The 12,928-nt window shown below is 35.1% G+C and overlaps 2 protein-coding genes across 2 annotated transcripts; one reads left to right on the top strand and one right to left on the bottom strand.

Moving 5' to 3' along the window:
• Positions 1 to 7,572, top strand: LOC7467939 (topless-related protein 1). Its single transcript, XM_024590168.2, has 26 exons — positions 1 to 187; positions 735 to 828; positions 965 to 1,144; positions 1,234 to 1,347; positions 1,471 to 1,629; positions 1,846 to 1,981; positions 2,133 to 2,253; positions 2,372 to 2,463; positions 2,554 to 2,695; positions 2,797 to 2,906; positions 2,982 to 3,051; positions 3,150 to 3,223; positions 3,331 to 3,426; positions 3,511 to 3,606; positions 3,703 to 3,827; positions 3,920 to 4,154; positions 4,264 to 4,428; positions 4,503 to 4,565; positions 4,726 to 4,860; positions 5,354 to 5,464; positions 5,576 to 5,758; positions 6,168 to 6,296; positions 6,373 to 6,468; positions 6,628 to 6,819; positions 6,908 to 7,074; positions 7,220 to 7,572. The coding sequence occupies exons 2-26, from the start codon at positions 749 to 751 to the stop codon at positions 7,404 to 7,406; spliced, it is 3,258 nt and encodes a 1,085-aa protein (XP_024445936.1). The 5' UTR covers positions 1 to 187; positions 735 to 748; the 3' UTR covers positions 7,407 to 7,572.
• A 1,195-nt stretch (positions 7,573 to 8,767) lies between these two features.
• LOC7465404 (uncharacterized) lies at positions 8,768 to 11,656 on the bottom strand. The gene is made up of 8 exons (XM_002324845.3): positions 11,411 to 11,656; positions 11,239 to 11,323; positions 11,050 to 11,118; positions 10,695 to 10,807; positions 10,427 to 10,538; positions 10,176 to 10,319; positions 9,377 to 9,551; positions 8,768 to 9,099 (listed from the first exon to the last, which is right to left on the bottom strand). The coding sequence occupies exons 1-8, from the start codon at positions 11,460 to 11,462 to the stop codon at positions 8,974 to 8,976; spliced, it is 876 nt and encodes a 291-aa protein (XP_002324881.1). The 5' UTR covers positions 11,463 to 11,656; the 3' UTR covers positions 8,768 to 8,973.
• Positions 11,657 to 12,928: the final 1,272 nt, after the last annotated feature.

Raw genomic sequence — 12,928 nt, 5'->3', positions numbered from 1 at the left:
CTCGTACACATCGCCAGTCTTGTGCTATTTAGCACACGACATTTTCGACGCAGGGTGTGAATTCAGCTTTTAAAGTAAAGAAAACACAGAGAAAGAGACCCTTTTGTTTTTTGAAGCTAAAAGTCATGGTCACTCACTGATCTTTCTCTCTGTCAATCTAATTTACTTGTTTTTCTTCACTTATCTGGTGAGCTTACACATAACTTTGCTCATTTCTCTGGTTTTCTTTGATGCCCATCTCTTATATCTTGAAAAGTTTGCTAATTTTCATCTTGTTAAGTGATGTTTAGCTTTACTTTTAGTGATATTTAGTTAAAAGGTACTGTCTTGATTAGTTAAGAACCCAGAATTTCTTGATTGATTTACTGTTTTCTGTTTGAAAATCATCAAATTTCTTTGCTTAATTTTTCTTAATTTGATGGAGACAGGAGAGAGAGTTGTCTGTAACTGAGCAGATGATCATCTTTATCATTTTGGTTTGTCTTGGGCTCATGCCCACTGGATCAAAACTCAAATCTTTTGTTTGGTGTCCTAGAAAATTATATTTTTTGAGTTAAGAGTTATGGGGTTTTGTTTTTGTTCACTTTTTGTGTATGGATGGTTCGTATTAAATTCTCAGCTAGAACTTGCAAAGTTTGATTTAGTATCTTCTTGATGATTTAAATAAGCTAGCATTATTGCTTATCTTATTTATCATTTTAATTTAACAAATTCAGTGTTTTGGATTCATTTAGAGGTTCAGGTGACAATGGCTGCTCTCTGTAAAGATCTTGTCCTGTTAATCTCACAGTTCTTAGACGAGGAAGGGTTCAAAGAAACTGCTCGCATGTATGTTACTTTCTCCTTCTCTCTCTAACACACACAATCTTGGGAATCTCAGACCCTTTCAGATGAATTATGCAATTTTTTAACGAATCGTTTGATTGTGTGTAACCTTTTTTTTTTCCTTTCATCATCGGCCCAGGCTTGAGCGTGAAAGTGGTTATTACTTCAGCATGAAGTTTTTTGAGGACATGATACGCAGTGGCAACTGGGATGAGGCTGAGAGATATCTTTCTTGTTTCACAAAATTAGATGACAACAGATACTCGACAAAGATCTATTTTGAAATTAGGAAGCAGAAATTCCTTGAGGTGTTGGACAAGTAAGGCTGCTTCTTTCTTTCACAATCACTGTGCACGCATTATGTATGTCACATCGATTCTACTTATAATTTGTTAATTGATTTTACAGCAATGAACGTTCCAAGGCTTTAGACATCCTTATGAAGGATTTGAAAGCTTTTGCCCCAGACAACGAGGAGCTATTAAAGGAAATGACTTTGCTTTTGACATTAAATAATATAAGGTATAAATCTATGGTATATATGTTTTTGTTATTATTATTATTATTATTATTATTATTCACATTCCATAGGAGAAGCATGTTAAGCTTATTACAAGAAGATTAATTTCTCTCGTTGTTGAACAGGGACCATGAGTCACTCTCTATGTATAGTGATGCAGAGTCGGCAAGAAAAGTTATGATGGTTGAGCTTAAGAAAGTTATTGAAGCAAATCCCCTTTTGCGTGAGAAATTGGAATTTCCGAACATTGCAAATCATAGGCTACGGCGTCTCATAAACCAAAGGTTCCTTTTTTCTTTTCCTTCATTTAATTCTCAATTTCACATCACAACTCGAATACACCAAGCCACAAACTGCATGCAGGCTCTGGTTACGCACATAGAGCACATGCAAGTACGTGCACTTTTATATGCACATATGCATGTTGGATTCTCTTCAGAATTTCTAGACATGTCTATTTGTCATTCCGATAAAACTGATTTTTGCATTTAATCTGACAGTCTGAATTGGCAGCATATGCATTGTGCATATCCGCAGCCAAATCCTGATATAAGAACCCTTTTTGTGGATCACATTTGTGTACCAATACCATCGGATGATCATTTATTTTCAGCAGCAAGTGATAGCAATCCACTGGTATGACACAAGAAGAACAATGATCGTTCTTATTTTATTTTTCCCTTTCCAATAATGGATTCAAGTATGGTTCCTAACCAACCCAGCTTGATTATCCTTTTAACAGTATTCGTACATAATCCTTCTAATGAGCTTCAGTGTTATTGTCTAGCCTTCTCAAACAACATCAATGCTAGTTTCAACTTCCTCAGCCTCAAATTCTACTTCATCTTCTGAGGCCCACTCTTCAATTTCAAGTGAAGCTTTGTCTCTTGGAGTTCCAACAAACATAGGTAATGGTTTGTGATTCTCTCATTAATATTTCTTTGACCTTCTGTGAAGGCAGTTTTATTGTGGTTATAGAAAAAAAACTCCTTTTATCACTAACTATCTATTCCATGTTTGTTGCAGCTATGATAGAGGTTTTGGAGGATAATACTACTGTAAATGACAGTGGTATTCCTAAAAACAGAATTGTAAACCTAAAAAGGCCTTCCAATGAGGCAAGCTTAATTTTTCATTTCTTTTTGTTGAAACATTGGTAAATATCAATAATAATTTCTTTTCTTAAGTCATCGATTTCATGCGTGCAGGAAATATCAGATGCCTCTCTTCCTGATCAAAGCTCTGTTAACATTTCTGATGATTTGCCAAAGAATGTTTTTAGGATATTAAATGAGGGGTCATCTCCAACAAGCATGGATTTTCATCCTGAAAAACAGACTGTTCTTCTAGGTTTATTCATAAGGATATATATTTTTTCTTCAATATTTTGGGATAAGCACCCTATTTAAACTGATTGTTTACTCATGGAAACTGATGGTTTGATACTTCAGTTGGAACCACTGTGGGGGACATTGGATTGTGGGAAGTTAGTTCAGGGGAAAGTTTGCTTTCAAGGAATTTTAAGGTTTGGGATATTGCAGCATGTTCGATGATGTTCAAGGTTCGTCACCTTCTATACCATGCTTCCATTAAACAATCATGTTTCTGAAATATGAATGATCTTGCATATATCCAGGCAACTTTGCTTAAGGATCCTAGTGTTTCTGTTAATCGTGTTGCTTGGAGCCCAGAAGGCGGTTTGTTTGGTAAGTTTTTAAAGATAATGGAAGACAAGGGGAAATAATATCCTGTCATTCGGAATATGTTTGTTCATTAATTTAACCTTCTTTTTTTTTTTAAACAGGGGTTGCTTATTCAAAACACTTGGTGCAAATATATTCTTATAATGAAGCCAAAGATGCGCGGCAGCAATTGGAGGTAGCTTTCTAGCATATTATATTCTTCACTAAATTTTTGGCTTTGCTGTTCATTCTTTGGATATTTATCATATCAAGCTTATTCTTTAACTTATTTCTTATATCTAGATTGATGCTCATGTTGGTGGTGTAAATGACCTAACCTTCTCTGCCCCTGAGAAACAACTTTTGGTCATTACCTGTGGTGATGACAAGATCGTTAAGGTTGGTTTATTTTACATCAGAATTAGACATGGATTTTTCTGTCCTGGAAAGAAAGTGATGATATTTTTCTGATGACCATTAAAGGCATGGGATGCGACTGACGGTGTCAAAATGTATACTTTTGAGGGCCATGATGCTCCTGTTTATTCTCTCTGTCCCTATAGCAAGGGAAACGTTCATGTGAGTATCGCTATTGGTTCTTTTGTACTTGTGGCGACAATGATTGTTTCAGACTGATGATAATTCCACCTTTACTTTTTTCTTTTTCTGCTTCAGTTTGTCTTTGCGACATCAGTGAATGGGAACATAAAAGTTTGGCTGTATGATAATTTAGGAGCCCGAGTAGATTATGATGCTCCTGGCCTGGGGTGTACATCAATGGCTTATAGTGGTGATAGAAGGTTTCATTTACTCGGTCTGAATTGCCTTTTCAATGTTTCACATGCTGGTTATATTTGAAGGGTAAATCATGTCGCAATCAAAAACTTTGTAGGCTTTTCTCATGCGGGACCAGCGGAAGTGGAGAGTCATTTCTTGTTGAATGGGATGACTCTGAAGGTGCCATAAAAAGAACCTATCTAGGATTGCAAAAGAATTCTTCAAGTGTAGTGCAGTTCGATATAATGAAGAACCAGGTTTTAGCTGCTGGTGACGAGCATGTGATCAAAATTTGGGATATGAACAAAATTGAGCTTTTCACAACCATTGATGCAGAGGGAGGCTTACCAGTAAGTTCCTTATGACGGGTAATTTTGATTGAATTAAAATCATATATTCCACTTACAAAGAATAGTGGTCTCAGTTTCTCATATAATTCCTTTCACCCCTGATGTGAAGGCAAACCCATGTGTTCGATTTAACAAGGAAGGCACGCTGTTGGCTGTTTCTGCAAATGACAACAAGATCAAAATCTTGGCAAAAGATGGCAGTCTTCAGTCACTGCATACAACAGAAAATTGCTTGGATGATGATTTTAGAGTTTTCTCTGATACTCTTAAGAAGGTGGGCATATTTAATACAGTCATGACTAGCGATAGAATATAGATCTCTTTCTGATGCTTTTAATTTTTGTTCAGCTTGTAAGTGAAGCAATTTCAAAAGGTGCCTGTGCTCAAGATGCAGATGAAGCTGTTGCAAAAGTGGGTAACTCTTGGTTTTGTCAGAGATTCATGCTATATCTTATATGACATGATGAGTTGTTTTTTACTTAATACAGTAGTATCTTTTGGTAGGACTTGTCATGACTCTGGAAATTACTTTGAAGTTTGGGGTACTAAGCAATGTTTTAATCTTCTACAGAATGGAAACCTGAAGGCAGTGAAATCTAAAATTACTGGAAAAGACACTAAGTCAAAGAGTGGGAGGCTCATTGAATTAAACAGCCCTTCTCAGTGCCAGATTCTGCGACTTCCTTCTCATATGAAAGCAAACAAGGTTGGACTGTACTGTGTTGTAGCTGCTAAATTCTTCTTTTCATTTTTTTTTCCTTTTGATTTTTTGTTAGCTCCTTCTGCCTCACGTCTTTGAAGTCCTGCAGATGTAGACACATTTTCAAATATTTTGACTATGATCATAGATTGTTTTTTATTTCTCCTTTGGGTTTCTAGGTAGTTTTAAGTTTCTTGCTGGTTCTTGCTTTGCAAATTGATAACTCTCTGTGCAGTGGATGTGAAGGATGAGATTTCTCAACACGTGTACAAATTTGAAAACTGGAAGGCTTCGAAACCCATCTGAAAATGTTAAATTATATATTCAAAAAGCAACACATCTTTGTTTTTGGAGATACCGATTCAATTGCTTGAGGATCTGAGCCACTCTAATGTTTTTATATATATATAAATATGTATGTATGTATATGCTGAAAAATTCCAATATACCGTGTAAGGATGAGAAGTTTCTCAGTAGCTTTTATCTTTCACAAATGCAGATATCAAGGCTCATTTACAACAATGCAGGTAACTCCATTTTGGCATTAACATCAAATGCCACTCATTTATATTGGAAATGGCCACAGAATGACTTTGACTTGAGTGACACGGTGAGCAAAACTAGAGATTCAAACCATTTCTATTTTGCATTTGAAATTATTCTTTTAAATTTAGTGTTAACTGCTGTTAATAATGCTATTGCAATGAAATCTTAATGGCAGGCAGCTGCAAAAGTTTCCCCTCAACTATGGCAACCCAGGAGCTACTCAGGGCTGATGACAAATGACCTTACAGGCAGCAACCCTGAAGAGACAGTTCCCTGCTTTGCCCTGTCCAGGAATGATTCATATCTTATGTCATCATCCGGAGGGAGAATCTCTCTGTATAATTTGCTGAAATTCAAGGTATCATGAACTTCCATTTGCAGTCTACAAACTTATGAAGGTCTAAATAATCCATGCACATTTTTATTAGCCCTATGTGATCTTGTTTGTCATGTATACTTTGTTATCTTTACATAGCCCTATGTGATCTTGTTTGTCATGTATACTTTGATATCTTTACATATTCAATTCGACTACAAATCTTCCAATTACTTGTCATAATTTCCAATTGTACTAAGTTTATGTGGTTTAAATTATTGTTTATGAAATTTAAATACTTTCCATAGGTGGTTTTCTCACTTTTTATTGAACATCATCTTATGAATATAAAATACCATCTTTTACATGCAAAGTTTTCAAATCTTTTGATTTGTTCACGTGTTTTGGTAGTTTACAAGCATGTTTAATTGAACATTCTTAAACTTAATAGACGATGCTGTCCATCATGCAACCACCACCTGCAGCAACTTGCATTGCTTTCCACCCTCAAGATAACAACATACTCGCTATAGGGAGAGACAATTCCACAATTCTAATATATAATGTCCGTTCAGCTAAGGTATGCATTTCTCCTGATGTGATCCAGTGCTTTACTCGAGCAAAACCAAGCTTTATCATCTCCTTAATACTCGCAGGTCATTACCATACTTGAGGGTCATTCTAAGAGAGTCTCTGGTCTAGCCTTCTCTAATGACCTGAATTTACTTGTTTCTTCTGGAGCAGATGCTCAGGTTAGTGTTGAATTATACGAGATATGTATAATGCTGAATTTCCTTGATGATTATTTCGAAGTCATTTCCAAGAGTAAATGTGTTTATTTAAATGATACCTTGACCTCTGTCATTTGTCTGAAGTGCTCCTGTACAATCATGTTCTTTATTCTTCTGCAGATTTTTGTCTGGAATGTTGAAGGGTGGTACAAACAGAGGAGCACATTCTTGCAGATTCCCGATGGAAGAATACCTTTTTCATTATCAACAGATACCCACATCCAGTTTCATCAGAATCAGACAGAATTCCTTTCTGTACATGAGACTCACCTGGCAATTTATGAAGCCAGAAAATTAGAATGTGTGAAGCAGGTTCTCTCTCTCTCTCCCTCTCTCTCAATCTCAAGAAGGTGAATTCCAGTAATTCAACTCACCTGACAATTTATTTTTATGTTTACAGTGGATTCCAGGAGATTTTGCAACACCAATTTCCCATGCAACATTCTCATGCGATGGCCAGATGGTGTATGCCAGCTTTCTGGATGGACTTGTCTCTATATTTGATGCCTCAGATTTTCAGTTATATTGTCAGATTAATCCAACTGCCTACCTTTTCCCCACTTCAAGGTAAAGCACTCTCATGAAACAAATTAGAGACACAGAAGCTGTCCAATCTCATACATTTATAGTTGTGTTTATTTTAAGTTCTATCAAGTATCTGATCCGGTAACTAGTTAATGATACCATCTTGAGCTTTTTTTTGTGGCTGTAGTTTGGGAGTGTATCCGATTGCCATTGCCGCACATCCTCAGGAACCAAACCAATTTGCAGTGGGACTGACAGATGGTGGTGTTATAGTCTTTGAGCCTCCGATTTCTGCTGGTAAATGGAGTATGTTGACAGCCGATGAAAATGGATCAGCAAGTAAATTACCTGCCGAATCCGAGGGTAATTATTGATAATTCAGTTTCAGCGTATGAAAACTGTGTTTTAAATTAGCGAACATTGAAAACATTGGCCGGCCATCTGTATGTGTATTTCTGTATCTTTATGTAACGAATACCAAAGAGTCGTTTATGGTATCATATCATCCAATAAGATATGCCTTAGTCTGTAAAAATAAAATGCATTACCATTAGTGTTTAGAGCTTTCGCCACGGAGAGTAGTGGCTGCATGCAGTCACTGATCCTAGCCGTCCACAGAAACAATGCCTGGTGGTTCTGACAAATCATGCACCTGCATGATGGCATGCACAACTGTGATCAGCTACTGCGTGCAGCCGTAACTGTCCTCTGCTAAATCCTCTCCTCCTCTAATTGTTGTGCTTGTGCATGATCGTACGCAAAGGGAAAGAACTCTTCCCGTCTTCTGTTTTATTTTTCCAGCCATATTCGTCAAGATAAACTTATCTAAAAGCCATGCTATGTCTATGAAGTCAAATATAGTCCAAAATGAACGAGACTTTGAAAGCCAACAATTCTACGATCTTGAACCATCTTCTCGCCAAAGGAACCTGATGGATATGGAGAGATTGCTCGACAACCTACAGCGTCCATATCTGTATTGCTATTCACTGGCTGGGCAAGCCTTCTACTTCGAAACTATTCATCGCAGCGTCTGAATTTCCAAGAACTGTTATTGATTCGGTTACAAGAGGAAATGGGCATTAAAGATGTCGAGCATCTCATCTAGGGATGGTAATGGATACCCTAGTTCGGATTTTATATTATCTATATTTAAACTCATATCTAAAGTAACTATCATAATGTAGGTCGAACTCGATGGGATATGGATTTTTCATACTCGAACCTGATTGAAAGCTATAATACGCATAATTTTTTTAAAATTTCGAAGTTAGTTATTTATTTCAGATTTAGATCGTAAAGCAATATGCATACCCAGCTCAAGACTTCTTTCTTTCAAGTTTTAACTGAACTCAATTAGTTCTAAAAATTTTCTACTTTCTACGCATTCAAGTTAGTTCAGGTCGGTTTCTATTGGATTCAGGTAGTCTCACCTTCCACCAGCGTACACTTGGCTCTTATTAAGAGTATCACGGAAGTCGGAAGTTACTACCCGCTCTCTTCTACTCCCCTGACCACCACAACTATCATTTCTTACTCGGATTTTTATTCTTATCCTAGCCTATTTCGGTCAAGAGCTATGCTACCTTGGTTAGCCTTTTCCAGTACACGACAATGGTGGCACATCCCTGCCGGTGCCACCCCAAAGCAATTGAATTACCATAAGCACTCACCTGTTGACATTAAAATTTTGAAATGGAGTCTGGAACAACAAACAAGGAAAGGGGAATCAGGCTTCACTGTTAACTTCACTCTATAAACAGGGAATGCATAGCAAGATGGATTCTTGCAAATGCAAGTTCAAATTTAGACAACACATTCAATTCAAAGAAGTTTAAATTGTTAATTGCTTCCACACGAGTAAATTTGAAATGCTCAATATTCCAGATTCAAGTCAATTGCCTCCACACAAGTAAATTGGAAATGCTACATATCCCAACTTCAAGCATCCACCTTCGCCGCTGCAGATGCATAGCTGACACTGCTGTCTCTCATTGTTTTGCATTGACTAGACTGCTCATACCGGAGGAACTTGATCTTTATCTTTGTCGAGCAATTACTCGACATCTGAAAGTATCATAGATGTCAAACAAAATGGCAAAATAGAAACTAAAAGTCCTGAAATAATATATCCAGAAGTTTTTAACAGCGTTTTAAAACAAAATTTCTTGTTGGTGTGATAGGTGTGAGCAATTGTCATGAATTATTCAATAAAATAGAAGTAGAACATGGCTGGCAGAAATTCCTTACAGAAAATGGAAGAAAAAGCTGTAAAGACACTGCAAACATCTTATGGTGCTGAAATCAAGCCATTTCAGTAACTTTAAGAGATTTGGGCACTTACATGCAAGAAAACACTAATTGGATGCCTTCCACAGATAGTGTTGTCATACTCCGACAAGTATTGTTTAAATGCATCTGCATTCCCTGTTTCAATTATGTCCATGCCCATCTTGTCCAGTGCCTCAATAGACTTGTGTATGGGCCCACATTTCTTGTCATAGTGTGTGTAATGGAACCTAATAAAGGAAACACAGGTCAAGATTGCTTGATGAGATGGTTAAATACATAAGGTGAACCAAATGCATTTCAACAGAACCACAACACGATATTGTGCATGGTTGTGACTTGTGAGTAAACAGTCAGCACAAATTGTTGAATATCATGCTTTACAGAGATAAAGATACAAAAATGGACAACATACAGTGATAATCAAATACCAAATGACATTTTTTTTTCTCTAATTCATTAACTGAACAAAATATAGATCCATTCATCTTAAAGATTAGAAGACCCCTTCGCATAATGTATTCAGCGGGCTCAGAGGCATCTGACATTCAATCAAGTTCTTCAAAGAAATTCTCAGACATACAATAGAAGCAAATTGAACAATAGATCTTGCAAGGCTTTGAGGAAAGCATTGCTAACATTAGTTTAAAAAAGAAAATCAACCCTCCAATTTTGATTACGAGGAAAAAGAAAAGGAAATCTAACAAATGTTACTCAGTATTGTCCATAGTACAAGTGTATGTGTGGGATGGAAGCAAATTAAAGAGCCATCCCCATCGTAGACCTCCTCTATAAATTCAAAGACATTTAGAAGGAGAAAAGTACCATGAAACCATCATTATAATGGAACATACCGAGAACCCCAGTGACAAAAATCTGAAGAGACAGAAAAGAAGTTAGTTGGATCATCAACATATTTTGCCAACAAGCGGCCATACATGGCCTCATTATCAGTATTAAGAGCTCCAACCAAAATGGGTACAACTTTCACTGGGTGCCTGCAATCCATGAACAAATAAATAAACAAAACACAGAAAAATAAATCAGTAAAGTTGAGCCACAAACAAAACCAACATAGTGAAATTCTCTATGCAGCAGAAATTACCCTTCAAATATTTTAACAAGATACGGCAAGTGCATTTCCATGCTATGTTCAGCCTCGTCAACCTGAAGATCCATCAACTCAAATTTTCCTGTGGCTTTAAGTTCCTCAATGACTGAAAAGGATCCAAAATGAACATAATTAGTTCAATCACATGGACCAATAGAACATCAAACCAACAGTGAAAGCTAAAACGAACCAATCCATTTCAATGATGATTCAAAACTTGCATTCCAACGTAATAAAAAAACAAACTGTGCAGGTACAGTACCTTCCAAATCAATAGGCAAGTCCCCTATGGGCGTTTTGTAAACTGTAGCCGTTGAAAGAGCACATTTTGGTGTATAGTAATGGTGTGACGGACCAAGAAGGAATACCCGTGTGCTAAAAAAAAACAAAACAAAACAAAATTCTCGCTTATCATCAACAAAAAATCATTACTTTCCCCATCAGAATCACTCTCCTCAAAATGCGATACCCAGAAACATAAACACTAACACTGTATCACATTTCCACAATCACACCACATTATAACAAAACTTTTTTATATAGATGTGTGTGTATAAACAAAAATTAAATAAATAATCCAAAAATAAATAAAATAGAAAATAAACTCTCTGACTCACATGTTTGTAGGGTCAATATTTCCAAAAGCATAAGCAGCAGCACGGCCCGAATAAGAGTAACCTGCATGTCTAAAATCTCCATTTTGCCATCCAAAATAAAATAATAAAAGAAAAACAAGTTAATTATAAAAAAAAAAAGAAAAAAAAAACAATCAATTGAGCAAAATTAAGGGATTAATAGTAATATACGGAGCAATAACACCGCGAACATCAGGAGATTTCGTTAATCCAGTAGCACCTAGCCATCCCTCAAGCTCTTCTTCAAGCTTTTTAGCTGAAATTAACAACAAAATAAAAAAAAAAGTAATATAATTGATTCAAAAAAATAATAAAAATTGTAAGGGAGAGAGTGAGGACATACGGTTGTCGGTGTACCAAGAGCCGGCATGAGATGGTCTTCTGATTTTATCCATATTTTTCAGAATTTTGAAGAAAACCCTAATTTCTTTTTTCTTTTTAATTAATGAGAAAAAAAATATAGTTTAAAAGAAAGGGAGAGAGTTCCTTATTTTATTTTTTTTTATTCGAGAGAGAGAAATGAAAGAGATTAAAGTACAGGCAGTGAAGTCGACGGTAGAGGAGTGCGAGAGGATCCACTGGATTTTGGTGAATTGTTATTGTGTGGAGTTGATGCCTGACATGCTTCCACGTTGGATTCATGTAATTTTTTCTTTTTTTAATTTTATCATTGCCTCGTATTAAGCCCGCGTAGTGATTTACTGTTTGGTATTATAGTAATTAATTTTTAAAATATTTTTTAATAAAAATAAAAATAAAATTTTTAACAAACCTACATTTTACCTGAAAAGATTTTTTTTTATGGTGGTTATCGTTATTTTTTAAAATATTTTTTAAATCTATATTAGTCTGTTTTCAGAGTGAGATCACAGTTACTTTTCAAATTGTTTTTCACTTAAAAATGTATTAAAATACTGTTTTTTTATTTTAAAAAAATTATTTTTGATATCAACACATCAAAATGATCTATAAACACCAAAAAAATATTAATTTAAAGCAAATAAAAAAATAAAATAAATTTAATTTTAATTTTTTTAAAAACGCTTTTGAAACACAAAAACAAACAGCTCAAATCATGTTAAATTTTAACTATTATTATTTATTGACTCTATTAAATCTAAATCCAGATAACTCAAAAATTATATTGTAACTTAGTTAACCTAATCAAATATAAAAAATTAAACTGATCAAATATAAAAAATTATAAAAAATAAATAATATTATTTTTTAAAAAATATGATAAATCTGAATTGATCTAATAACCCAACCTCTAAATGAAAAAAAGCAGAAAATGATATCTTGATGCCACAAGGATCTCCACCTAAAAAACCTTGAGGCTCAACTGATGGTTCATGTGATCTGCTCTTAACAAACTTAGCAATGACCACACACAACAACACAATGTGGAAATAAAAGGTAGAAGACACACTTTGACTGGATTATTATAGCTATATTGTTTTGGGAAATCATGTTTTTAAAAAATTTATATTTTTTACTTTAAATTAATTTATTTATATATTTTTAGATTATTTTAATATATTGATGTCAAAATTTAATTTAATTTAATTTAAATTTGCCAGACAGCACCAAAAAGTCCAAACTCCAAAGTCATGCCTTGATATTTAGATTTATCGATTGATTTTCGAAGTGAAACAATTGTTGTTATTGATGCCCTAGAATTTTAGCAGCTACTTCTCTTGAAAATGTGTGAAAAACCGCTTAGGGCTAGTTGAGATAGCAGTCGAAACATACCCAAGGCTATCAACAGAAAATTTAGTTCTGGCTACTTTAGATTCAGAATAATAAAAAATAGAAAGGTTACAGGATGATAACTTTGGTGGAATTTTTTTTTATTTTCATC

Source organism: Populus trichocarpa, chromosome 18, assembly GCF_000002775.5.
Source record: "Populus trichocarpa isolate Nisqually-1 chromosome 18, P.trichocarpa_v4.1, whole genome shotgun sequence".
Classification (NCBI taxonomy): Eukaryota; Viridiplantae; Streptophyta; class Magnoliopsida; order Malpighiales; family Salicaceae; genus Populus; species Populus trichocarpa.
This window is presented reverse-complemented; position numbering and strand designations above follow the sequence as displayed.